The sequence below is a fragment of the Echiichthys vipera genome (assembly GCF_963691815.1).
Source record: "Echiichthys vipera genome assembly, chromosome: 2".
In the NCBI taxonomy this organism is placed as follows: domain Eukaryota; kingdom Metazoa; phylum Chordata; class Actinopteri; order Perciformes; family Trachinidae; genus Echiichthys; species Echiichthys vipera.
The window spans coordinates 11857106-11882276 of NC_139827.1; the positions used below are offsets into that span (position 1 = coordinate 11857106).

The 25171-nt window shown below is 39.6% G+C and overlaps 2 protein-coding genes across 4 annotated transcripts; one reads left to right on the forward strand and one right to left on the reverse strand.

Annotated features, from left to right (window-relative positions):
- Positions 1–157: 157 nt before the first annotated feature.
- On the reverse strand, positions 158–11164 carry pkd2 (polycystic kidney disease 2). 3 transcript variants are annotated; one of them, XM_083931005.1, is made up of 15 exons: positions 10944–11164; positions 10196–10666; positions 8675–8788; positions 6877–7010; positions 6036–6286; positions 5686–5910; positions 4594–4822; positions 4329–4499; positions 4040–4221; positions 3827–3947; positions 3631–3729; positions 2728–2849; positions 2225–2608; positions 1873–2020; positions 158–1088 (listed from the first exon to the last, which is right to left on the reverse strand). In XM_083931005.1, exons 2-15 carry the CDS (start codon positions 10626–10628, stop codon positions 879–881), a joined length of 2823 nt encoding a protein of 940 aa, XP_083787131.1. In that variant the 5' UTR covers positions 10629–10666; positions 10944–11164; the 3' UTR covers positions 158–878. The 3 variants fall into 3 exon arrangements, with proteins under 3 accessions (XP_083787131.1, XP_083787133.1, XP_083787132.1); XM_083931007.1 differs by having other exon boundaries at positions 2225–2385; positions 2491–2608; positions 10196–11164; XM_083931006.1 differs by having other exon boundaries at positions 2225–2388; positions 2491–2608; positions 10196–11164.
- A 4399-nt stretch (positions 11165–15563) lies between these two features.
- On the forward strand, positions 15564–24968 carry g3bp2a (G3BP stress granule assembly factor 2a). The gene is made up of 13 exons (XM_083931079.1): positions 15564–15704; positions 18492–18610; positions 18695–18776; positions 19261–19434; positions 19753–19843; positions 19970–20075; positions 20151–20331; positions 20785–20886; positions 21737–21839; positions 21938–21997; positions 22182–22313; positions 22422–22540; positions 23594–24968. Exons 2-13 carry the CDS (start codon positions 18516–18518, stop codon positions 23870–23872), a joined length of 1524 nt encoding a protein of 507 aa, XP_083787205.1. The 5' UTR covers positions 15564–15704; positions 18492–18515; the 3' UTR covers positions 23873–24968.
- The last annotated feature ends 203 nt before the right edge of the window (positions 24969–25171 follow it).

A 25171-nucleotide genomic window follows, 5' to 3' on the forward strand; every position in this document is an offset into this window, starting at 1 on the left:
TATCATATTTAATGCAGACTTCATCCTAAATAGATAAATATATATAGTATGTGGTAAAAACAATGGTAAACAAGACATATGTATGATCGTTGTCTCCTAAACTGAACATTAATCCAAACCAGAGAAAGGGAAACAAATAAAACAACCTTATATTTTAACAAAACTTTATTTGGCATAACCAATTTAAAAAATAAATGGATTGTAAAAAAAAAAAGGCACAGAGAAAAGTAATAAATGCATGGGTTTCCCATGAACACTAGATGCACTCCAAATCGAAGTTTGTTTTAAGTTACAATATGTATCATAAGATGATAATAAGCTATTTAATTTGAAGCTTAACTGATGTACAGAGGATGAGTAAATATGACAGAATGTGCCATAATTGTATCTACTGTGATTAACATGATGAAAAGGTAATCAGCAAAATTAACAGTCATAGAAATGCCTTTTTCGGTATTTGTGGATACAGAAATCATAAGCAGGTCAGCATATTTCTCATGTAATACTAAAATCATACGCTGCATGTTCTGAGTACAACTGTGGATGCGTGCAGGCTGGCGTATTATATTTTACTGTGATGTAAAAGTGTATCCTTCGTTATTATTCTTCCCCTTTACCACACTTTCCCTTCATCTTCCTGTTAATTACTAATACTTGATAATAGCTTTAGTGAATACTTAGATGTCTCACAGAGGAACCTCACTCACTTTCAGTGCATTAAAGTATTTGAGGTGAAGTGCGTTTGATTTTGTCACCTCCTTTGTAATACTTCAAGAAATGGTTATCTTGGTTACTTGGCTACTACCGCCGCAGGGGAATTTCCAGTGGAGAGTTTTTTTTTTTAGCCAGAGTTGAATATTCTTCAGCGGACCAAGTCTTCACACATGGCTGCTCCCGTTTGTGTTTGTGTCGGGACCGTCGGTGGACAGGGAGGAGGACGGGCGGGGCCGGGGGCCGACAGGGGTGGCCGGCTGTGGGTGGCTGACCTGTGAGACCATATCATCAGATTCCCAACGCTCCAGTTCCTCCCTCACCAGCCTTTCCATTTGCTCCCTGTGGACGTCTGTGTCCCGTCCCAGACGCTCATCCTGTCAGACAACAACAGATGAAGTTATACAGTTTGTTTACATGCACAAGAAGAAGCCCGGTTATGCAGAATATCTGAGTGTGCAGTGTTAACAAATAAATCTGCATATACTGTACATGCAGCAGGACAGTATTCCCTTTTTATCCGTCATTATGAAAGCATTATGTATTCGTAATTGCATTAGTGACTTAAGATTTAAGAAGAAATCGTCTTTTTCCAGGAGAAATCTAGCTGAGGAAATCAGGTTTTTCTTTTCCTCAGTCACAGAAACAGCCAGTTACCTATAACCCAGTTACTTAAACCTGCAATAACTGACTTTTTAGCCACTTAGGGGCAGGGAAACACGCTGTAAACACACCACTGATATATTATCATCTTTTAAGCATAGACTGTATAACAGAAGTGAACATAGCCTCAGGGTCTGAAAAGATGAAGCCAATGCAGTGCCTCAAAACTGTTCTTTCCACAGTGCAGCAGGGGGTGACTTAACTGGTTGCAAAAAAGAAGTCTGATTGTATAGAAGTCAATGAGAAAATGAAAGTGACTTCTCACTTGATTTATTACCTCGGTAAACATTCTAATGAGTTTATGGCCTCAATCGCTAGTTTCAATTCTTCTACAATACAGCATGTTGTTTTTTTATAAATTATGGCCCCATTTAGAGTAAAATAGAGGCTAAAGCAGGGGATGAATGCTAATCTAGTTTGCTCTGTTTTTGGTCTCTACCAGCTCTTCAGTTACTAAATGCTCGACCATGAGCTGCCTGCGTCTCCCCTGCATCTCACCTCCATGACTCCGTCCAGCAGTCTGCCCAGCACATCTCTCCTTTTGAGTTTAGCTCTCTCCATAGTTTCCAGCTTCACGATCACAGCGTCTATCTTGGACACTATGCTGCCGATCGAATGCTCCATCCTGTCCACACGTCTCACCAGCCTGGAAAACAGAGGGCCGTCAAATGTGTCATACTACTACAATCACAATCATGCAGATGAATATGAAAAACTCCAACGTATGGATGTAAACTGTGTATGTATGAATATGACACTTGTACTATTATCAGTTATTAGTTCAACTTTCATTCACGATTAACCTACATGGATGTTACAGTATAATAATAAAATAACAAAAGCTCCATACACTTGAAACTCTTCATAGGAGACACCCCCTGAGCTGCTGCCGCGTCGACGAGAGCTGTGGCCGCTATCCTCGTCATCGTCTTCCTCCGAGTCTTCCTGGGTACGAGGGAAGGTCCGCCCACTGTTGGGTCTAGTCAGCGAATTGCGTTCCAGATCCAAGTCCTCCTGGCGAGCGAGCAGAGACACACTGAACATCTGCAGGCTGAGTGGCTGAGTGAACGCTAACACATGCATGCAGGGTATGTTGTTGTTGGCATCATCACTCACTCTCTCTTTCTCCAGGTCGTCTCTCATCTGCTGGTGCTCATGCTCCGTCAGCTCCTGGTCGCCATCGTGATCGTACTTGGCAAAGATGGCCTGAATCTCCGCGTCAGTGTGGCCCTTTCTGAGCAAAGAAAAAAAATGGAAACAAACTCACTCAGGATACGTAGCATTTTATATTAGAAAGCCAAATATTGACATTATATCATAAAAGTTTTTAGCTGTATTTGAGGCTTTCTTTACCCTTTAAGATCCTGGCGGAGTTCATCAAAGTTCAGTTTGCCCCCGGCCTGACGCAAACTGTCGGAGATGTCGTCTACTGCCGTCTTCTTCAGTCTCAACTTCATCAGAGCTTTGTTACAACCCTAGGAGAGATCAATAGTTATACCTGGACCTATACCTTTACAAATTAAAGTTTAAAGTAACACACAAACTACTCTTCTGCAAGACTAAACCAAGCATGTTCAGATGCTACCTGCTCCCACTCATCAACAGGAAGTCGGCATCTTGTTCAGTGTTCGGTTGCACCTTGCACCTTGGAAACTGTCGATTTTCAACCGGCTTTATGTCACTGGAGCGAACCGCACCAGCAACCGGAGCTCCCCGCTTACGCACCGTCAGTAGGGTCAAAGGGTACAGATGACCACGACCCAAGGCCCATTTACTTACTGACTAACCGTATATGACTGACAATACAAGCTGTATACTTACATGGTAAATATATTTATTATCATTAAAACAAATTTCATCTTTACTCTGATACCTCTATCACTTATAGTTCACAGATGGACCTTTCCTCAATGGCGTGTACTGGGAGGTGTTGTAAAAAAAAGCGCTCAGTTTGATACCATTCTGGTGTGTCACCTGAAACATTTAACTTGAGACTCTGACTCACATCAGAAGAAATTATTTTAATTTTATGAGTCAAGCTTCAGGGAAAACAACTAACCACTCCACTAACCCCTTCCTTTGGATAAACTCTGACATTTTCTGACATTCTTTTTTCTTCCAATATCTGTATCTGTAAGTAGATACATACTTGGACTAGCTTCTGGAGGGGTTCTGTTATTATTGCCACTGCGGCTACTGTTGATTTAATGGATTTAACCTGCCCACCCAAAAACAATATCACAGGTAGTTCGATACCTTCTTAATGAGATCAGTCATTTCCATCTCAGACCTCTGCTGGGACATGTCAGCCTTCACCTCAGAGTATGTGTCATTGATGATGGCCAGGAACATGTTCTATATAGAAAGAATGAGAAAAGGTGTTCTTGTGTAAGTGAAGGGGCAAATAAACGTGAATTAACTTTGACACAACAGGTGGCTACACCCTACTCACCATGAGAATAAAGAAAATGAAGAAGACAAAGGTTGTAAAGTAGATAGGTCCGAGCACTGGATTTGCCTCCTCTATTTCGGAGAACTCAAAGTCTCCCAGGATGATACGGAACTGAGTAAAACTACACAGAGAGACACAGCATGTTTAAACAACAGGAAACATCAGTTGTCAGAGGTGTTTGTACAAGTGTGGACTGTTTTTTGAATCACATACATGCTGGCTTGGAAAGTGCTGAAATCGTTGACTTGGGTTCCAAACACCAGGTAGGCTAGCTGAGCATACGCCAGGAAGATGATGAAGAACATGATGGCAAAACCCACAAGGTCCTTGGCACAGCGAGACATAGTGCCGGACAGCTGACTCATGGTCTTATTAAAGTTGATGAATTTAAAAAGCTGCGAGAATCAGAGAAATTATTAATCTGTAGTACGGTATTTGGGTTCTTATGTTTGCAAGTTGGTATTTTAGGAGGGATTATGAACCAAGGGGAAAAGATTTATACCTTGACCCAGGAAAAAAAGACGATGACTGCAGCCACGTTGTTGAACTGGACCTGCAGGTTGGCCAGAGACTCAAAGCTGGGGTGAGCATTGTGGTTCTCCAACAGGCTTTTCAGACGGTTGCCAACCATGGCTGTTCTGGTTATGTTCATGATAATGGCAACAACACTCAACTGAAAAAAGAGCAGACAGAGCAAACAACAAACTCAGTTAATCTTGTGAAAAAATTATTACTTTAATAATCCCAAATACAACTTTGATACAGACCACGATAATGAGAACATCCAGACAGTTCCACAGGCTCTTGAAGTAATGCAGGCGGTGGATGCGGATCTCCAGCACCTCCTCCACCACGTAGTAGAGGATGAACAGACAGAATGCCACCTCACACAGACCCACAAAGTAGTCCCAGCTGGACACGTATCGTATCAGACGCACTGTTTGAAACTGCCAGGAGGTCACCACTCCACCAGTAGCAGGGAACTCCACCAACAGCCTGACAAATGCATCAAATCATATCAAATATTAGTATTTATACAATGGTACTGTAAATCAAGATTGTCACAACACATTTGTAATGGTGAAGTATTCATTTCTCCCTTTTCAGACTGTTATTGAACAATCAATTTTGTCGACTGAAGAAATTCAACAGCAATTTTGATAAACAACGAATTATTTAATTATAATATTATTATTATTATTATTATTATTATATACAATATATACCAAACATCCACTGCCTCTGATTCTTCAAATATGGGGATTTGTGCCTTTTCTCTGTTTCACATTGTTAGAAATTGAGCATCTTTGGAATTACAAATGTTTGTCAGACAGAAGAAGATGTCACCTTGGGCTCTAGGGAATTGTCTTGTGTCTATCAAAAAAGTAGTAACAGATTTATGAGTAATGAGGAGCTAGGAATATACCCACTGTAACTATTTTAATTGTTAAATATGCATATTTTCAGCACAACCAAACTTCAATTTTCTCCAGAGAATTTAAACTTTCAGGGGTTTGAACAACACAAAATTAACCACTATCTGCCACCAATCTTTGCATGAAAACTATTAATTAAAAATAGTGTTTTTGGGAATCGACACAGACATCATCGATACATCACATAACATAACATATACTCAAGTGTATCGATATTTTCTTACACCCCTATGTATAATTAGGGGCCTTCTTGAGCAGAAGAATTTGTGTTGCCTTTCATTCCTACTGGGCGCCATTTTTCTGATATTATTATACTGTATGTTCTTTGTAGTCCATACTTGCTGAATAAACCTTAAATCTACAGATAATCATTGGTCACTAGATTACATTGGAAATGGATATGTTTCGATTGATGATTGTCACCTGGCGATGCAGAAGAGGTTGATGTTCCCATTGTAGACAGAGAAGTCGAGAAACACTGCTCTGGTGCCTCTGTCCAGCCACAGCTGGTCTTTGAGAAACTGCAGTTTGGTTGCTGACTCCTCTTTCATACGAGACAGGTCCTGGTAGTATCCTCCACCTCCATATGTGGATATCTGGCCCCAGTAACTGCTCCCATTCATGTCACTCTCTGGTGTATACACCCACCTAAGAGACACCACCATAGAGAAATGTTTTAGGATGTAGACATCTGTGAGTGTAGTCTCTAGTCTCCTCTAAAACTGATTAAATTATATAATCATACTCTATCAGACTCTAAAGCATGGACTTACGCAGTTTCATTCTTGGGGCCAAAGGAGGACGTGTCCTCATTGGTTGGGGTGTACATGTTGTAGCAGTCCTGAACCTCATCTCTCAGATCTTCGTGGATAAAGCAGGACTCGTTGCGGACTCTGACCTGTCGGATCCGTGGAACCCCGAGGAGGAGGTTCTCATAGTAGATGAGACTCTGATTCTCTGGCAGGCTCTTGTTGTTGTACCACACCTCCCAGTACATGCCATTGAGGAACGGTCCCTCTGTGAACTAAAAGTGTAGAACATTCGGGATTATGATGCAGAAGAGGCATTATGACAAAAGAAACACCCTGGAGGTTCATTTATTGTGTTTTTAAGTGTAGTCTTTGTTTACCACCCAGAATGCCTGGTATCATCATCTTTTCTAGAGAAAAACCCTCTGTTTATTGAAGGGTTGCTTGTTCAAATCCCACATATGAAGTATAGAGCTGGAGAGGGAGATGGAGCTCAAGGATACCCTTGAGCAAGACACCGAACCCCCAACAGTCCCACTCTAATGCATGTGTATATGTATGGGTATGAGTCCTATTTGCATTTGTGTGTGTCAGACCTGTGTGTTTGAGTACAATAATAACAGAGTGAAATCATGTATCCCCCCTCTTCTTCTCAAATGGAATTAGAGCTGTGACCGGAATTTTCCGTTTGTGCTCACATGAAAAAGCAGCAGTGTTGCCATTATTATATACAGTATAATGCCCTGATGAAATTCTACTGATGACTAAAAGCTACTTGCATCCAACCTTTATGGGCAGAGGCTTCTTTTCTCAAAGTGTAACACAATGATAACATCTAAAATGACATTTTTATTTACAGATTTACCTTCCAGAAATCCTCCATGGTTGAGAGGCTTCTAAAAGAGGAAGTGTCCTTCGCAGACAGTGGCGTGTCCAGGAAAAGCTGAGACATGACTTTGGTATAGTAGTACATATTGGCACTCACCATCCCATAGGTCACTGCAGAGCAAATCACAATATAAAATTACCATTACTGAAAGTGATTTCCTATTAGCACAAACTACATAACAAGGCCTTGTTACACTGCAGAATTACTAAAAAAATTAACAGGGAGTGAATGCTTTCTGTGTACATAAATGTGCTCTTTACATCTTGTAGGACAAAGCAAAGGCTGGACAAACATAAAAAATAAACTCATTATTACCCTTAACCTAATTTTGATTCAGCTATGTATTACTATTCTCTGCAGCATTCAGTATTCATCAGGGAGCAGCTCTGGAAACTGCGCCGCCTGGCAGAATATGCCTCAATTCAGTCTGCCAGGAAATCATTTCCTGATCCACCCTAAACCACAGTTTGGCATTTTTCGTTGCAGCAAAAAGAGAGTAGAGAAGCTTTATGATATGTTTTCTAATCACACACATTTTAAATGTGGGTTTTGCACCATCCCAAAATGCAGCCATCAAATTTTTGCAACTGTTCTCTCTACGATTAGTCTCCTGCTGAATGTCAGAGGTTGGATTTTCAGATGCCAAAACCATTCAGCATACACTCTGAGCTTGGAAAATTACTTTTCACCAACAAAAAAGGTGCCGGTGTATTTTGTGCCACATTTTAAAGAGCGTTCTCTGAGTCACTTGGATTAAATCTCAGTTCAGTGCATTCCAGGACTAACTTTTACGGCCCAAGCATTTACTTTGAATATATGTCACCAAAATGGTCCACGTATTATGGGCACCCTCTAAAGCTGTGTTTAGGCCACAGGTCCTGATGCCCAGTGTGAAGGGATGGAAATCAAGAACCGGTTATAAATTGGAATCTGTGTCGTATGTCTCCAAGCTTATTCCTCTTGTCAATGCCAGCATGTTTTTTCTGACAGTTGTGCATGTTAATAATAACAGACGGGCTCGAAAACCTAAATGAAAACAAATGCAGCACAAATGTTCTGTCATCATCTACACTGTGTTCAGACTCGGATAATAAAACAGTTGCGTTGATGCTGAACACCTGTATAGGCCTATTTTTTGCAGCACAGAAAATTGATCAGGAATCAATAAGGTAATTGATAAAGAATGGGTCAGATGAGCATAAATCTTATCAACTCCCATCCCTACTAATGTGTTTCTATGGTATTGATTGTTACAGTATACTTTTTTTTGAACTAACAGGGAATGATGTTAATACTATTTTTGTTTTATCTTCAGTTGTCACACTGCCGCCGGGAAGCGAATTTTTGCAAATTTACACAAATCTAGGGTTACCATCTAGACACGACCCTGTCGAACCACCGTGGATGCCTCATTTGAATTTTTGCCACTTCATAAATCAAGCTGATTTAATATGCAGACTAACTGAGAATACCTGATTTTGCCATACCTTTTTAGTGGGAAAAAAACTGATATCAAGAATGGAATCGGGACAGTTTAAGACTGGAGGGTGTGCTAAGTCGTAACAGGGCTTTATGGCACGATAAGACTCGACTAGCATGTTTCCTCTATGTTAGTTAGTTACGCACTTGATCCGCAGGCAATGAAATTGAGTCATGATTGCCTCAACATTCACAATAGGTTTATTTCTCTGACAACTCTAGTTATCACAGATGAATCGTATGTAAAGGGCAACCTTGTGCATAAACCGTATCTCTTTTCGCTGTGTTTACTTACAGATACAAATAGTGATGAGGAACATGATATATGTCAACATCTCCCTCAGTACGTTCCTGAGGTACCTCTCTCGACTGTTGTCACTGTCCTCTATCAGCTCTGTGCCCCACAGAACTGCAAAGAAAACACAGAGATGCAACAGGACATCAGCATATGTATAGGAATACATGATTACATAAATATTGTAGTAAAACTTACAGTATTTACTGCCTTAGACTCAGCTATGGAGCTAGAAAGAGCAGAAGTGCACTGACTACACTAGGGCTCACCAAATATATAAATATAAGACCCTCATAAAATGTGTTTTGATTTAAGATTATATATTTAAGATATATATATATTCATTTCTGACCTATTTTATTCTGGTCCAGTTGAGGCCTTTCTTACATAAGCTCTCCATTTGGTTTGCCTTGTATGAAGGACTTTGTAACCTGGGTTTTGAAAAATATTCTTTAAAGAGTGTTATTAGTCGTGATAGTAGTACTATTACTATTACTCAAGTAGCTGTTTACTGTACTAGGGGCAATGACAACAATATAAAGGGTGACAATTCTAATGGAAAAAGTAATCTCTTTAAACTAGTGACATAACTACAAATTTGGGTAATTCCTGTGTTCCCTCAAGGATTTCCCCCTAAATTAGGCTCTATATTCATAGGGAACATATGGTTTAGGGAACATAAGGCTGAGGGAAAATATGGTTGAGGGAACAAAGGGTTAAGGGGGAACATAGGGCTGAGGGAACGCAAGGCTGAGGGAACAAAGGGTTGAGGGACCATATAGTGGTGAGGGAACATAGGGTTAAGGGGGAAGATAGAGCTGAGGGAACATAGGGATGAGGGAACAAAGGGTTGAGGGTACACAGGACTGAGGGACCATATAGTGTTGAGGGAACATAGGGTTTAGGGGGAAAATAGGGCTGAGGGATCAAATAGTTGAGGGAACATAGGGCTGAGGGAACAAAGGGTTGAGGAAGCACAGGGTTGATGGACCATATAGTGTTGAGGGAAACATAGATTTAAGTGGGAAAATAAGTCTGAGGGAACATAGGGTTTTGAGGGAACACAGGGCTGAGGGAACATAGGGCTGAGTGAACACAGAGCTGAGGGAACACAGAGCTGAGGGAACATAGGGCTGAGGGAACAAAGGGTTGAGGGAACACAGGGTTGAGGGGACATAGGGCTGAGGGAACAAATGGTTGAAGGAACACAGGGAGGAGGGGACGTAGGGCTGAGGGAACAGAGGGTTGAGGGAACAAAGGGTTGAGGAAGCAAAGGGTTGAGGGTCCATATAGTGTTGATGGAAACATAGGGTTAAGTTGGAAAATAGGACTGAGGGAACACAGGGCATTTAGTTGAGGGAACATAGACATGCCCCCCTAAAAAGTATTAGAAAAACTTCCTAAACTTTGGTAGGCTTGATTCCAACTCTGACTACCATTTATTTTTTTAGCATCATTGTGTTACTGGTGTGTAGATAATTTGTCCTATGAAGTTTACAAAGCATGCAGTGAGTGACTAACTTCTGATCTTTTGGAGGATCTGCTTCATACAGCTGCGGTGGTCATGCCTGTCCTGCTGCCGGGCATCCACAGGCGGGGTCGGGTAGAGTCCACCTCGGGGGATGTGGGTGCTGCTGCTGCCCGCGCCGGTGTAGCTGCCCAGGCCGCTGCTGCAGCTGCTGCTAGAGGCCGTGGACACCGACCTCCTCCCGGGACTCGCTGGAGGCCAGTCGGCTTCCATGATCTCATCCTCAGGCTCAAACCCCGGGTTGTCCCGACTCCACGCTTGTCTGGACGGAGGGGAAGGGACCGTGCCTATGACTCCTCCGAGACCGAGGTCCTGGTGCTGGATGTTCTCCATCTCTATCCCTTCGCTTGAGTCTAGTTTCTGCGGCAACCTGCCAGTCTGGCTCTGCGGTGGCTGCTGCTGCGGTCTGACTCGGGATGAACTCATGGCCCAAATATCTGTTTTAATTATCTAATGTGGGGCATCTGAAACAAGTTAACCGTTATTCAAAAACGCAAAAAAATAAACTGATATATATATATTTATTTATTTATTTTACAACGGCTGAAGCATTTCGGGCATTCGATTCTCAACCGTTAACAACCCGGAAAAAAGCAGATTGGGAAAGTTAGTCCAAAAACGTAACTAATTAACTAAAGATACACAAAACGTTACATTGTATGTAAAAGACACAGTCGATACATTTAAATAACGGTATCATGCTCCTCATAAGACAGCGTTGCTAAGTTTAACTCAACAAACCGTTAAGAAAACTTTACGATCTTCAATTCCGTCTCAAGAAACGACGTCCCCCGTTATAAACAGATGCCTTTAAAGCGTTTAAAGTTGTTACCTAGTTAGCTCTTATAAGTTGTTGCATAATAAACTATTTACATGACACTGGTGGTCGCGTTAAACTGCCGTGTTTATGTGGAAGAAGAAAGATGCTTTTCTTTGCCCCAGGACAGCCATCTTGTTCTCGGTCTGTTCTCCCCTACAAAAAACTCTCCGTTTGTCCGGGACTCAGATTACATTAAAGAAGTCATGGCGTCGCAGAAAAAGGATGGAAAACACTTATGCGGAAAACATTTTTCTTTTCTGACATAATGCTTTTTGCTCCCTTTGATATTATGTTTCCTTAAAGTAACGGTTTTGAAATTACACTTTGTAAAAACATTTTTTTCATTTTTTTTTTTGGTGATTCTTTTAGAACAAAAGTTCCCTAAAAGTAATAACATTATTTAAAAAGTATTTTTAAACATTTTATTACGACCAATTATAAGCATTTTATTTGTTTAAAAATGTTTAGTAGATTAATATAGACGTTACATAATCTCTGTATGTTTGGGTCAGCGGTTGCCATGACAACAAGGCCCTTAAATGAAAAGGAGCCCATTGAAGCCTGTTCAGATATAAACCTGTTACTCCAGACTAGAGGCGAAACCAGGTGACCTCGGTTTTGCTCTTTGCAATACAAGTTTTGCACGTTTAAACCTGGTTGTAAACACTAAATGAAAGCCATTTTTTAAAATGTTGTATGAAGTGTGTGAGGATGAAACCAATTGCATGGGGTTTCAATTACACCAATGACAAAGTTTGGGGCTGTTAAGAGTTTTCTTTTTCATTAGTGCATCCAAGCATTATGTAATTGTATATCAAATACATCCTTGTTCTCAGTTATTTCACTCACCAATGTACTGAATCATTAGATCATATGTTATATTAATGTACCCAAATCACAGGTGTTATATTAACCCCCCCCCCCCCCCCCCCCACACACACACACACACACACACACACACACACCTTTTTCACTGGACACTTTAACTTGCACACTACCACCTGCACTGGTCATACAAATACAGTCACTGATATTTCATGTATATAATTCAATGTCATATGTTTAGTTTGCTTGTGTTCAAGTTTATATTTATGTAGGCACTGTCAAATCAAGTCAAATTCCTTGCAATGAAAATTGCCTGGCAATAAACCTGATTCTGATTCTGATTCTGATTCTGATTATATTGTTTCCACCCCATATTTGACTCTTCATTTTAACCAGAGCAGCGAAATACATAAAGTTACACATGCTTATTCTTTTCAAATGTAAGGGTTTTTATTTCGTTGGATGCTGCTTTTTAAAAAAACATCATTACTAAAATGATGGTGCATGAATTATCTGCTTTACCCAAGTTATAAGACACAAAGCTTTTGACAAATTTGACCACTTGGTGGCACTGGATAGACTTGTTAAAGCGGGGCCTGCAGTGACAAAAACATCAGGAACTTTTGTTTATAATGCTTCTGTTTTGCAGTTTTGTGATAATTATGTTGACATTTAGATTTTGACATTGAGTTACTATTGAATTCAATATACTTCATACCTGTTTCAAACATATTTTACATTAAATTACTCTCCCTTGCAAACTCCATACTATTATATTAAACGGTAGGTTCACATTTTTCGTTAACATGTCTTAAATCAATAGTCAGGAGTCAATACGAACATGGAAAGGGGTTTTGCCCGCTGTAACCGTTCCTCATCAAAATATTCCTTCCTAATATGCCAACAGTGTAACAAGTAAACATTATCCAGGATAACACAAAGAAGGAATTGATACTTAAAAGACTGTTAGTCTGCTTTGTAAGATTTCTGCTTGATTTGTCATTTTAGCTTCAGATAAATGTCTATATACATTTTACCTTGGAACAAGGATTGTGGCTTTTGTCCTTCGTCTCTCACATTAGGGAGCACTCACACTGTCTAAGACAGGGGTGTCAAACTCCAATTCACAGTGGGCCAAATTTAAAAACTGGGATAAAGTTGCGGGCCAAACTCAATATCTACTAAAAAACAAAAAAAAAAAAGACTGCAAATGTGCATGTTTTCCCTTCTCTCCAGATGTGTAACGTTGAACCTTTTCTGTGCAGGTCCTTGTTCTTGTCTTGGTGTTTCTGCTGTTTTATTCTTTTTACAGCCACGGTGACTCTGCAGACGAGAAAAACAGCTCTTTACCTTCATACACAGATAATCTGCCTCCCGCTGGTGTTGAAAGCTCCTGTTTTCCATCTTTCTTTGGGCCGTTTTTGGGGGAGGGGTGGATTAAGTTTGTCTGAAGAGACTGATGCATGGATGCTCATGTTTTGTCAACAGAAAAGTAGACGTGTGTGTGCTTTATACTCGTGGGCCTGCTCTCATAGAACCATGATATGATCTTGGGGGCCAAATATAATTACACTGGCCCACGGGCCGGAGTATGACACCCCTGGTCTAAGAGATAGCTCACACTTAGAAGAGATAGCTTGTAGTGGCCATTACAAACAACCGAGATGATTACAGCAAGAAAACCCTGTTTCAATTTTAATATGGGCATCAGACTGTTGTTTTAATACAGACTTTAAATAATTGTGAACCTACTCTTTAAAAAGTGAATGGTCAAAATCAAAGCAACAGACACTCACATGTTCTGACTTTTTAGTGACGAGAATGGGTCAAACTCAAAAAAAAATTAGACCCAGCTCAAAAGCATCTTTAACTATCTTTCCCTCAGAAACGCACATTTCTTTTCAATCCCACACCTTGTTTGTCAAACTGACTCTCTGTTTAAATAGTTTAAACTCAAAGCAAATCGGAGATAACCCTGATGACATATTCCGGGTTATGAGGTAGGCCTAACTATTTTCACACTTTATGACATATCTGTAAAATCCAAGAGTGCACCTTTAAAACCATGGGATGGGAACCAAAAAGGCCGTTTACAGGAACACTTCATTTGATATTTAAATGTATGCAATTTGAATTACAAACTGGAAACTACATAAAATTACACTTTTAAAACTGTTTTTGTATTATTGTATCTCAAGGCACTGAAGATTAGTAGGAAACATGCAAAATAACACCAGTGTGATGATCAAGTCAAGCGTTTTTTTATGGAGGACTAAACACAACTTTAGTCTCAATAAATAAAATAAATAAATACAGGAATAAATGTATAAGTGCATCAATAAATACATACATAAACAATAAATAATAATACAAAAATATAATAATAAATAAATGTATAATAGAAAATAATAAATAAATACATTTTCAACATTTATTTCAAAATTTTTGTTCACCTGCATTTATTTATTTATGTATTTTTGTGTTCATATGTTAATGAGGTAGGAGGTCTATTTATTTATTTATTTATTTATTCATTCATATATAACATTTATTTATATATTACTGTATTCATTTGTCCATTTATTTATGCATTAATTTATTTATTTATTGAGACTTAAGTCATGTTTAGTCCTCCATAGTTTTTGGGGCAGCATTAATAGAAAGTTATTTTTTGTTTTCTTTTTCATCATCAACTTTTGTACTGATTTACATAATACACTAACAGTGCTTTAAAACATGTTAATAACAATTGGATAACAAATACACATAACAAGCAAATAAATACATAGATAAATAGAGATAAAAAATAAAATAAAAAATGTAAAAAGGGGAAAAGGTAAGATACACCAGGGGACATGAGTAATGATTGAATTAAAGATATTAAAGAGGGAGCACATATTTATAGTTTTCTTAGCCTTCTTGCTATTAGCAGAGGATATTGACTTGAAGATACTGTAAATTTAAAATACATGGAAAATTCTGTATATGTTGTTCCTGTTATTCTTATATTTTATATTTCCCTGTGTTTAGATTATATGTTCCACAATTTAATGTTTCTATTGATGCTTCTTCTACATGTGCTAATCAATTTGCTGCTGTGAAAAGAAATCCCCCCTTTGTGGGACTAATCTATCTATCTATCTATCTATCTATCTATCTATCTATCTATCTATCTATCTATCTATCTTTCTATCTATCTATCTATCTATCTATCTATCTATCTATCTATCTATCTATCTATCTATCTGCTGTATCTATCTATCTATCTATCTATCTATCTATCTATCTATCTATCTATCTATCTTTCTATCTATCTATCTATCTATCTATCTTTATATCTATCCATCTATCTATCTATCTATCTATCTATCTATCTATCTATCTATCTATCTATCTATCTATCTATCTATCTATCTATCTATCTATCTATCTATCTATCTATTTATCTATCTATCTGTCTATCTGTCTATCTATCTAGCTATCTATCTATCTATCAATCTATCTATCTAACACTTCTTTCACCTTATTAACCACAGCAAAAACTTTGAGTATAAAGTTTTTGGGGGCGGGGCTTGTGTGTCGGGCGTCATAATTTATGTGGCCTAGTGTAAACAGTCCATTGGCTGAGTCTCTGTGATGGGGGTTCCCTGCCCCGGATTGCAGGGGTAAAACAATAAATAGACCCTATCACTTTAAATTTTCAATCTCTGGCAACAGCAGAGATCATAAACTGTTAGTTTAGTGGAGCGAGGGGGAATATCACAATACACAACCTGTGATATTTCTGAACCGTTTTACAGCCGGTTTACTCGTAGATATATTTATAATTCTGTCTACATAGATAGGTCTTTCATAAGGTAAGTGAGCCATCCTCCCAACATTAAGCTAGGAGACGACTGACAAAGCTAACGTTACCCGTGCCATTGTCTAATCAAAACCACGGCTTCTCGACAGACAGGCGGTAATCGTTAGATGTGTCGCTAAAGTACACATAAACCACATTAGCTATTAAGTTCAAAATCACAAGTGTCAAGCAAATTCGTCAAATCTGCCTTCCTTTGTTGTTTCTTGCAGCTAGCACAGATAGCACTCAACTTGTTTCATTGATAATGGTTCCTGTAAGTTGGGTGTAATTTATTTTAAAGTTTGAGTCAACTTTATGTTATTCGGGGTTTGTGTCGATTATGATATATATAAATGAGCAGCTGTCAGATTCCCAGCCTCACTGGTGTAACATGGACACACTTTATTGGTGCACCACAATGGCTAACTAACGTGATCGCCGTTAGCTCAACGGTGTGTCGGCTTCATGGTTTTCAGTGTGCAAGTTGTGTTAATTGTGTGATAGCACAGCAAAGTAACATCCTGCCTGGCGGTCATTTTGTCTGTTTAAACGGAAAAATACAAAACGCGTTTCTTAGAAATACGTTGCTCTCGCACATTGTAAAAGAAGTGAAAGCCCGGCTGAAAGAAAAAACGACGACGCCACAAGTTAGCTTTGAGCTAGCTGTGAGCTAACAGCTAACCAGCAATGTCGCAAGCTTTGGCGATGCTTTCTGTTTGCCGGCAAGGCTAATGGGAGAAGGCTGGGACATCAAAACATGAACGTCATCGCTTTGGCGTATAACACATGCGCAGTAACATCTGTTCTGTCTCATTATTATTATTATTATTAATATTAATATAGTATTATGTTTAACGGAATTTAAATTCTGGAAAGTAATTATATTAGGTTTGTATAGCACTGATTTTGTTACATTACATAACCTTATTTTTGTTATTAATAAAGATAAAAAAAAGAAAATGTATTAAAGCAATCGTCTGAGTGGAAACCATCTCTTTTTTATTTTATTGCACAAGCAAAAGGCATACATAATGTTCAAGATTATACCAGTTACATGCAATTTAATCAGAGCGAGGGTGACAATAACGGATAAAGAAAATAAAAATAAACATACTACTCCATAAAGATAAAATAAATACTGAAATAAAAATCTGTCAAAATAGATACAAGATGTCAGCCAGGAAATAAGATATTCCTTTATTATTCCCACTAAGGGTACATTTCTTATTCACAGCAGCAAAGTGGATAGCAAACATAGAAGAAGCGCCAATAAGACAAACAATCTTAGAAATTGTAGAAAAAAATATGAACAATATAAACACCGGAAAATATAAATATTTAAGAATAACTGGAACAATATGTACAGATTACCCGAGTATTTTAAATTTACACTAAGGCACTGAGGAAAAATAAAAGTATTGCAAAGGTAAGCTACATAAATAATGTAATGTAATATCATAAATGCAGGGCTTTTGCAATTTTTCAAAATTTTACATATTGTTTTGTATAGTTTCATCTCGTTTATAAATGCATGGAAATTTTGTGACATTTGTGGAAAACAACTATATTTCTAGATCCATGTGCTACAACCATTCAGTAGCGCACCTCCAGACCCACTGCGCAGATTTTTCTTTATTTGGAGTCTCAGCCTCCTTCTCTTAGCCTTGGCTAGCGTTAGCCATTTTTAAGATGACAGCGAAGAGGCCGGTAGTAATTGTCTATATATTCCTTCCTATGTGTTTACAGTCTAGATAACGTTAACCTCGCTGACAGCGGGGGCGCACAACCTCTAGGACAGAAAGTTATGATGCAAAATACGAATCTGCCATGATGTCAGAGCATGGCTAATAAACATGCGACAAATGTGGGGAAATTGCAAAATGTTAGTTAGCGTAGACATGAAAGGCCTAACTCGCACAGTAGGTCATTTATATACAAAGGGATGTACACATGTGTGATGTTTTTTTTAAAAAGTAGGGGTTCATTGTAAAGTCGTTTTTCTCCGCCTGCATCAGGGGCTTCCCTTTTTATCCACAGCCGGTTTCCCTCTTTGTCTCATTGGATAAACGTGATGGCGCAGTTGTGTGTTAGCTAATGTGTTAGCCAGTCAGCTAAACAGTCAGCTGTGTCTGCTTCTGCAGTATGATTGATGTGGGACAGATGAGACGAGGGCCGAATGAGACAATGAAAGTAAAACGATGTTGTGTGAAAAAGGAGAGGTGATTCACCTTCTGTACTTCCTGTACGTGCTACTCAGCAAACGTGCATAAGTACTTACATGGGCTTCCTTCAAGTGGCCTGACCTCTAATAATTGATGACTCAAAGCTTGATTTTCCAAGTCATTATCTATGACACTCATTTGCCAATTCTTTAGGTACGCCTAGCAAAACAAATGCAGTCCAAACAAAAGTGCTGCACCAAATCAACCTCAATGAAAGTTGAGATTTTCAGTCTTTTGTTTAAACTGGTTTGGCGTTGCTCTAGTTAGTATGTGGTGCTGTTGAAGTGTATTGTGTTAGACCAAATTACAATGACAATGAGGTTAGGATAAAATATTAGTTAACACAATTGACCTGCAACATACACTGCAGCCTTCAAAATGACCATACATTTCAATCATCCCCTCTCTTGAGCAAAATCTAAATGACTAAAATAAAAAACTAAATAACTTTCATAAAGGTAGGGTTCATAGCAGGTTAGTCGACTGCATCACTATAGTGAGCCCAATAAACTGCCAACTATGTGTGTAATATTTCTTATTGTTACTACAATTAATTCCTTGTTTATCTTCTGTTTCAGCACTTAATATTGTTTACCAAAGAAATGGTGATGGAGAAGCCAAGTCCCCTGCTTGTAGGGCGGGAGTTTGTGAGGCAGTATTACACACTCTTAAACAAGGCGCCAGATTTCCTCCACAGGTAATTATCAAAATGTGATGTGGAAGACACTAAATTTCTAGGTCTTGGTAATGCTGTTTAGCTTTCATGTTGTTGTACCATTAGGTTTTATGGGAGAAATTCTTCCTATGTTCACGGAGGACTTGACCCAAGTGGGAAGCTGGCGGAAGCGGTATATGGACAAGCGGTAGGTGCTATTGCCCAATTATGAGGATTTACATTGAAAATACTGTGTAGTAGGAGTCTGGTACACAAGTGTTCAGTGGTGATAAAAAGTATTCCTTTTAATTAAAATGATCATTGCAAAAAATAAGTCATTGGTAGCATTTGAGGAAGGCATAAATGTTAGAGGAAGCAATGCTGACATAATTGTCACTTTTTATCAAACAATTTTTGTAACAAACCTTATTTCCATTTATCAGTATTTGTTTTCATTAAGTCTGACTAAAATTGAGTCATTAAATGTCTCGCCCTGCTTTTTAAGGTTAAGCTAAGCAATGAATGTGAAAAGAAACAATACATTGTCTGACCTCAAATTGATGCTAACGGCCAAATTCTTGACATAAATGGCAATTGGATTTTATAGCAGGGAATATCTTTTTAATTACAAGCTTATGTTGATTTTTCTTCATCAATTTTTCTGGTTATCCATTTGTCTCCGCATCTCTCAGGAAATCCACAAAAAGGTCATGTCCCTGCAGTTCAGTGAGTGCCACACAAAGATCCGACACGTGGATGCCCATGCCACACTGAGTGATGGAGTGGTGGTTCAAGTCCTCGGAGAACTTTCCAACAATGGTCAGCCTATGAGGAAGTTTATGCAAACTTTCGTGCTTGCTCCCGAGGTGAGTACCTTTTAGCTTTCAGAGCTATTAACACACTTGCACAACATACATCAAGGTTGAGTGATAATAACAGTAAAAAATAAATATTTTCCAATATTTATGGATTAATAAATGTTGAAAAAAATGGTCATCATATTGATTATTATTTTATTGAATAGATCTGGTAACTCGAGATTGGTAATTGTTGCTATAATGAAATTACTCAAAAAAGAAGATAATTTGAGTCACCAGTATGCCCAAAGATTTTTTTGTAGTTCTTCAGTTAGTATGGAATTGGCTTTGATTTTAAAAATGGACACCATGTTTGCATTTCTTTAGGGTTCAGTGGCAAACAAGTTCTACGTCCACAATGACATCTTCCGCTACGAGGATGAGGTTTTTGGAGACTCTGAAGCTGAGCTTGATGAAGGTAAGATATTCACAAATAACCCAAACAGACCTTGTTTTTTATGTGTTAGTTTTTAGTTAATTTTTTCTGGTTAAATGTGAGGGTGCTAATGTTAATGTCCAAATGGTTTTGCTTTCTCTCACTTAGAATCAGAGGAGGAAGTTGAAGAGGAGCCAGAGGAGAGGCAGCCATCCCCTGAACCACTTCAAGAAAGCCCCAACAGCACCACCTATTACGAACCTCACCCTGTCACGTATGTAAAAACCTCATCCTATCTCAATATTATGTGTGTGTTTTCCTTTTGCATATAATATGTTGTTCTCTGTAGTAATGGAGTGGAGGAGCCAATGGAGGAGCCGACTCCAGAGCCGGAGCCGGAGCCTGAACCAGAGCCCAAAGTAGAGGAGATAAAGCCTGAAGCAGATGAGAAGGTTCTGGAAGAGATGGAAGAGAAAGCCCCGTCACCCGTCCCTCTGGAGTCCCCACCCAATACCCAGGAACCTCCCAAGGTAAGACTGATGTGTCTCTGTGGTTTACTCCAGTGGATTTCCTTGAATAAGATTATCGGGGGCCATAGTAGCCAGAGTTCACTGGATCTTGGTTTATCTAAACTGAAGTGCCAAAATGACTCTCCTTCAACTTCTTTAAAATGTTCTTTGTTTGATGTATCTGCAATGCTGTTTATACAAAAGAAAAACATGTTTGTTATGGATGTTTGGCAACTTTAGGGAGATTTGCTCTCACAAAGGAAGAGCTTTTTATCCAATTTTTTACAATATGATGAAAAGATAAAGATTATTTCGTCTTTAGAATTTCAAGTCTATTCAAATCTCAGTCATTTTGTGATTTAGGAGCGTATCACACAATCCAATGGAGATTTCCACGACAGCAGCAACATGCCCAAAGATGCACCTAATACTATAGCACGGTGTTGAGTTGGTTCATTACTGCATCCCTCACAGACTTTCTCGTGGGCCTCGGTGACCAGTAAAAACCTGCCTCCAAGCGGCACAGTCGCCTCCTCTGGAATCTCACCCCATGTTGTTAAAGCTCCGAGCTCACAGGTAACCAACTATAGAGATCTTTCTTATAAAATGAACTGCCTAACCGCCCACTATAAAATGACGATTTCAATTATACATTACATAGAAGATTAGATGAAGGTTAACAGCAGCAACAGATGAAGTTTGTGCAAGGAGCACTTTAGACAGAACTGAGTGCTGGTTCATTATGTGTAATGCCCTTCTATTGTGCAAAGTTTAGGGACATTAGGGAGTTCCAAAACTCTTAACACATACTGAGAAGGTGGGGGGCCTCTTAACGGGTTGTAGTGTTGATGGTGTCTTCGTGTATCCATCTCTGGCAGAATATATTTCCTTTGCTAGGACTTTGTGAAAGCATGTTGTAGCCCTACTTTATAGGAATGGGAAATAGGGTTTAAAGTCCTCTATCACAGTACATGTCATTTATCACCATAGTTCCCGAACTTTGAAGCAAACGTTTGGAAAAATCCAATCAGTAATCAAATCAATTAATGGATAAACGCCTAATTAGGCATGTCTGTTTTTGCATAACATTCATGCAAAAACCAAGTGAAAATGTCTTTAAAATATTGTCATATTGCCACACCCTTCCTCTCAATATTCAAATCTAAAAGATAGCTAGGAGCATATTGTCAGTCCAATTGCTAAAACCCAAGATTGGTGAGGGCAGTCATTTGCAGGCTGAGGTATATTGTGACTAGGGGTGGGAATTGATAGGATGTTATTGACAAATGACTCAATGCTGCTTATAGGTCCAATTCTTATCAATTCTCTTATTCATCCCTGATCAGTTTTCTGTGTTGGAGGGAAAAAGATGTGTGGTTGATTTGGTCTTTTTTTTTTTTTTCGTGGGATGCCCCTCCCCACACAGCCCAGAGTTGAAGCCAAGACGGAGACACAGACTGCACCTCTTCGGCCCAGAGACCAGCGCACACGTGACAGACCGGCATTCACTCCGCGGGGTCCCAGGCCTGGTAATGCCAACACGCCTTCCCAGATAAATGGTTTATCACTTTTATTTAGCTTTTCATGTGGTTTATTTTTACGGCCTGCACGTCTCTGTCACTATTAGATGGTGTTGCATCTTCGGAGTCACAAACGGGGAAACCACACTTGAGTTTTGTTAACAAAGGTAAACACAATCCTTTAAGTCACATCTAAATTGATCTATAATCGTGTATCTTGTTCAGACATCGTCTTACACGTGGTATGAGTTTCACTTTCTTGATGCTGGGAATTTAACTTTCTAGGATTTTGATGCAGACGATACATGTGCCGATCTGATGTGTTTTTCTGCCTGTTGCTCTGACCTGCAGGTGGACGGGGAGATGTTGAATCTGGTGACATGGACAGCAGGCGGATTGTCCGGTACCCAGACAGTCACCAGCTTTTTGTTGGCAACCTCCCACATGACATTGATGAGAGCGAGCTTAAAGATTTCTTCATGAGTATGTTAGAAAAAGCTAGAAAAAAGTTAGAAAAAATCACATTAAGCTGTTTTTTGGGGTGTCCGAATAAATATTAGTTGAATTAAATGTTTTCTTTTTTTCTTGCAGCATACGGCAATGTTGTGGAGCTGCGGATCAACACCAAGGGTGTTGGTGGGAAGCTTCCCAACTTTGGATTTGTGGTCTTTGACGACGCTGATCCTGTGCAAAGAATCCTGGGGGCCAAGGTAGAAGGGGCATGTATTGAAATTTCATTACCCACTTTCATTTGGTGGTGGTTTGGTGGCACACATTTCTACAACTAGTCCACAATATGACACAGTAGGCATATAACCCCACAGGAAATGCCTTAATCCATTGTCTGTTATAATACAGTAGTAATGTTTGATTTTCATATCAGTAACGAATCAAGCTCTTAAACAGATCCCTATGGCTGTATTCAGACCAACTATTGAGTTAAAAACAAACGAGCTAAATCGCTGCAGGTGAGATAAATTAAATACACTGTTTTGTCTCAGTCACAAGTCCCTTTCACACCGGTTCAAGGTGGGAAAATTTGTTCTGCCATTAAGCCGACAGCGGTGGTCATAACAGAGCTGAATCAACATCTGTGTAAAAGGGACAGCCGGCATGACGGGACTACGTACACACTAGAAGCTGACGATTGCCATCGTCATCTAAAATCCCACCCTAGGGCAGCGTAATGCCTGCAGTGTTTGGTCCAGTGTAAATAAGCAAAGCCAGCGCAACAGAGGAATCTTCTTTATGGCACTATTGCACAATCTGTGTGAAAGAGGCTACTGATAATAAAAAAAACAAATTCTGCTAAAAGTGGAATGACTGTGTGAGAGATACTCTGCCCATGTTACAAAGTAACCCACCATAAATGTGCACTTGCATGTTTTTAATTGACCAATGCGGCATCTTACCCTATGACCTTCTGTTGCGGCAAAGGTTTAGCCAGCTTTAACTTTTTTTCTCTGCGTCCTGCGTTGACACCGCAACTGGAACACCAGATTGGCCTAATTCAAATGAATGAGGGCACTGCATGTTTTTGATGTAGGGCTAAAGTTGGTCTGAACAGCCTGAGAGATGAATTAATTTCACTGGCAGGGACACAGAACTTGTCAGGTCAGACCACTGTGACACATGCATGGGGTCTGGGACAGATTGACCAACGTGTGTGTGCAAACCAGTGAATGATGTGGGTTGTGAAATTGATGGGGGAACTAATTCAGATTTAGGTTTCTCCTGTAGTGACCACGCTTTTCTTCCTGCAGCCCATTATGTTTAGAGGTGAGGTGCGTCTGAATGTGGAGGAGAAGAAGACTCGGGCAGTGCGTGAACGCGAGACCCGCGGAGGGGACGAGCGTCGGGACATGAGGCGCAACGACCGGGGCCCTGGAGGTTCGAGAGGCATCGTGGGAAGTGGAATGATGCGAGAACGTGACGGGAGGGGACCCCCACCTCGAGGCGGCATGGCCCCCAAACCTGGCATGGGCTCTGGAAGAGGCTCTGGTGGCCAGGGAGAGGGTCGCTTCACAACCCAGCGCCGCTGAGAAGAGCACCACCTGCAGTGTGGAAGTAGTACCGTGTTCTTCATCTTCAACCGTTTTCGTTAACGAAAAGAAATCTTCATGTATAAACGTATATATTTGGTTTTTTTTGGTTTGTTTTTTTAGTTTTTGTTCCCTCTTTGCTTTGGAATGTGACACAGCCTGTCAACTTTGTTTGTGAAATAGACAAAACAAAATAAGCAAACAAAAAATTTCACTTATTAGTTGTGAGCTGAGCATCCTTTTCGGGTATCTCAAGAATTCACAAACTTTAATTTGTAAAATTGTGAAAAAAGGCGAACCAACCAGGAGTAATCTGCCACATTAGGAGGGACTGATGAGACTTTTAACTTCGATAATACAGCCCATCATTTGGAAAAGAGATTATATGCCTTGACTTAACTGGGGCGCTGCTTCACGAAATCCCTCTATTGCACATTTTATATGGTAGTTTCCTGCCCGTTACTGTTGGAAAAGAGTGAGGTGCAAAATTTGTGCAGTTCCAGGGGAAAAGCTTGCCTTTTACTTTTTTCCTTTTGAGAGACCACTGCTTCAAAATTGCATAATGCACTCATCAATATGCACTAATGGGTACTTTGTCGTATTACATTGACATCCATGCTCCGAATGCAGCTGGAGAGACCCGTTTTGTCTCAAAGCGATACGACTTTCCGGGGCAGGCCTCGCTCACAGCCTGTCTGCTGTGACCAATGTACTTTTCACACTTTTGACCCAAAACTACGCTTCAATTACTGCTGGATGGACAAGATGACATGCAAATCTACATTATATTTTTCCTCATTTATAAATCAAATTTAAAAAGAAAAAAAAGCTCCAATCCTGGACTTTCACCAAACGAGTGGGGGGACAAAGGACACACAAGCAACAAAGTTGAACAATAGAAGAGTGGTGGTAATGATGGCGGCTCGCTCAGTTTTTTTTTTTTTTTTATTCCAAGTTTTTTATTTTTTTTGTTTGTTTTGTTTTTCTTCCCCCTGCCAGCTCAACCGCAAAACTGGGATGGACGACACCCTCCCTCCCTCTTCCCTCCCTTCCTCTAAATGCGGAGTAACAGAATAAATGTACAGCAAAAATCATAGTTTACTGTATGTTTTGTTTTGTGTATATTTTCATTTCTCTCTCGACTTGATAAAAGCATGAATGGTGCCTTCTATTTCGCCTTTTCCAGTCTTACTAAAGCGGTTCGGGGCTTTCTGCCTCCTAATACGGAGCTGCTCATTTTGAACTATTGTTTTTGGGAGCAGGTAGGAAGGAAAAAAAATTGCAGTATTCACAAGTTCT

Coding starts and splice junctions, on each gene's coding strand:
- g3bp2a (XM_083931079.1), top strand. CDS start 18,516: ATGGTGATGGAGAAGCCAAGTCCCCTGCTTGTAGGGCGGGAGTTTGTG. Junction 21,998..22,181: donor CTTGAGTTTTGTTAACAAAG/GTAAACACAATC, acceptor TCTGACCTGCAG/GTGGACGGGGAGATGTTGAA. Junction 22,541..23,593: donor AAAGAATCCTGGGGGCCAAG/GTAGAAGGGGCA, acceptor TTCTTCCTGCAG/CCCATTATGTTTAGAGGTGA.
- pkd2 (XM_083931005.1), bottom strand. CDS start 10,628: ATGAGTTCATCCCGAGTCAGACCGCAGCAGCAGCCACCGCAGAGCCAG. Junction 6,287..6,876: donor CCATGGAGGATTTCTGGAAG/GTAAATCTGTAA, acceptor CTACACTTTTAG/TTCACAGAGGGACCGTTCCT. Junction 4,823..5,685: donor AACCTCTTCTGCATCGCCAG/GTGACAATCATC, acceptor TGCATTTGTCAG/GCTGTTGGTGGAGTTCCCTG.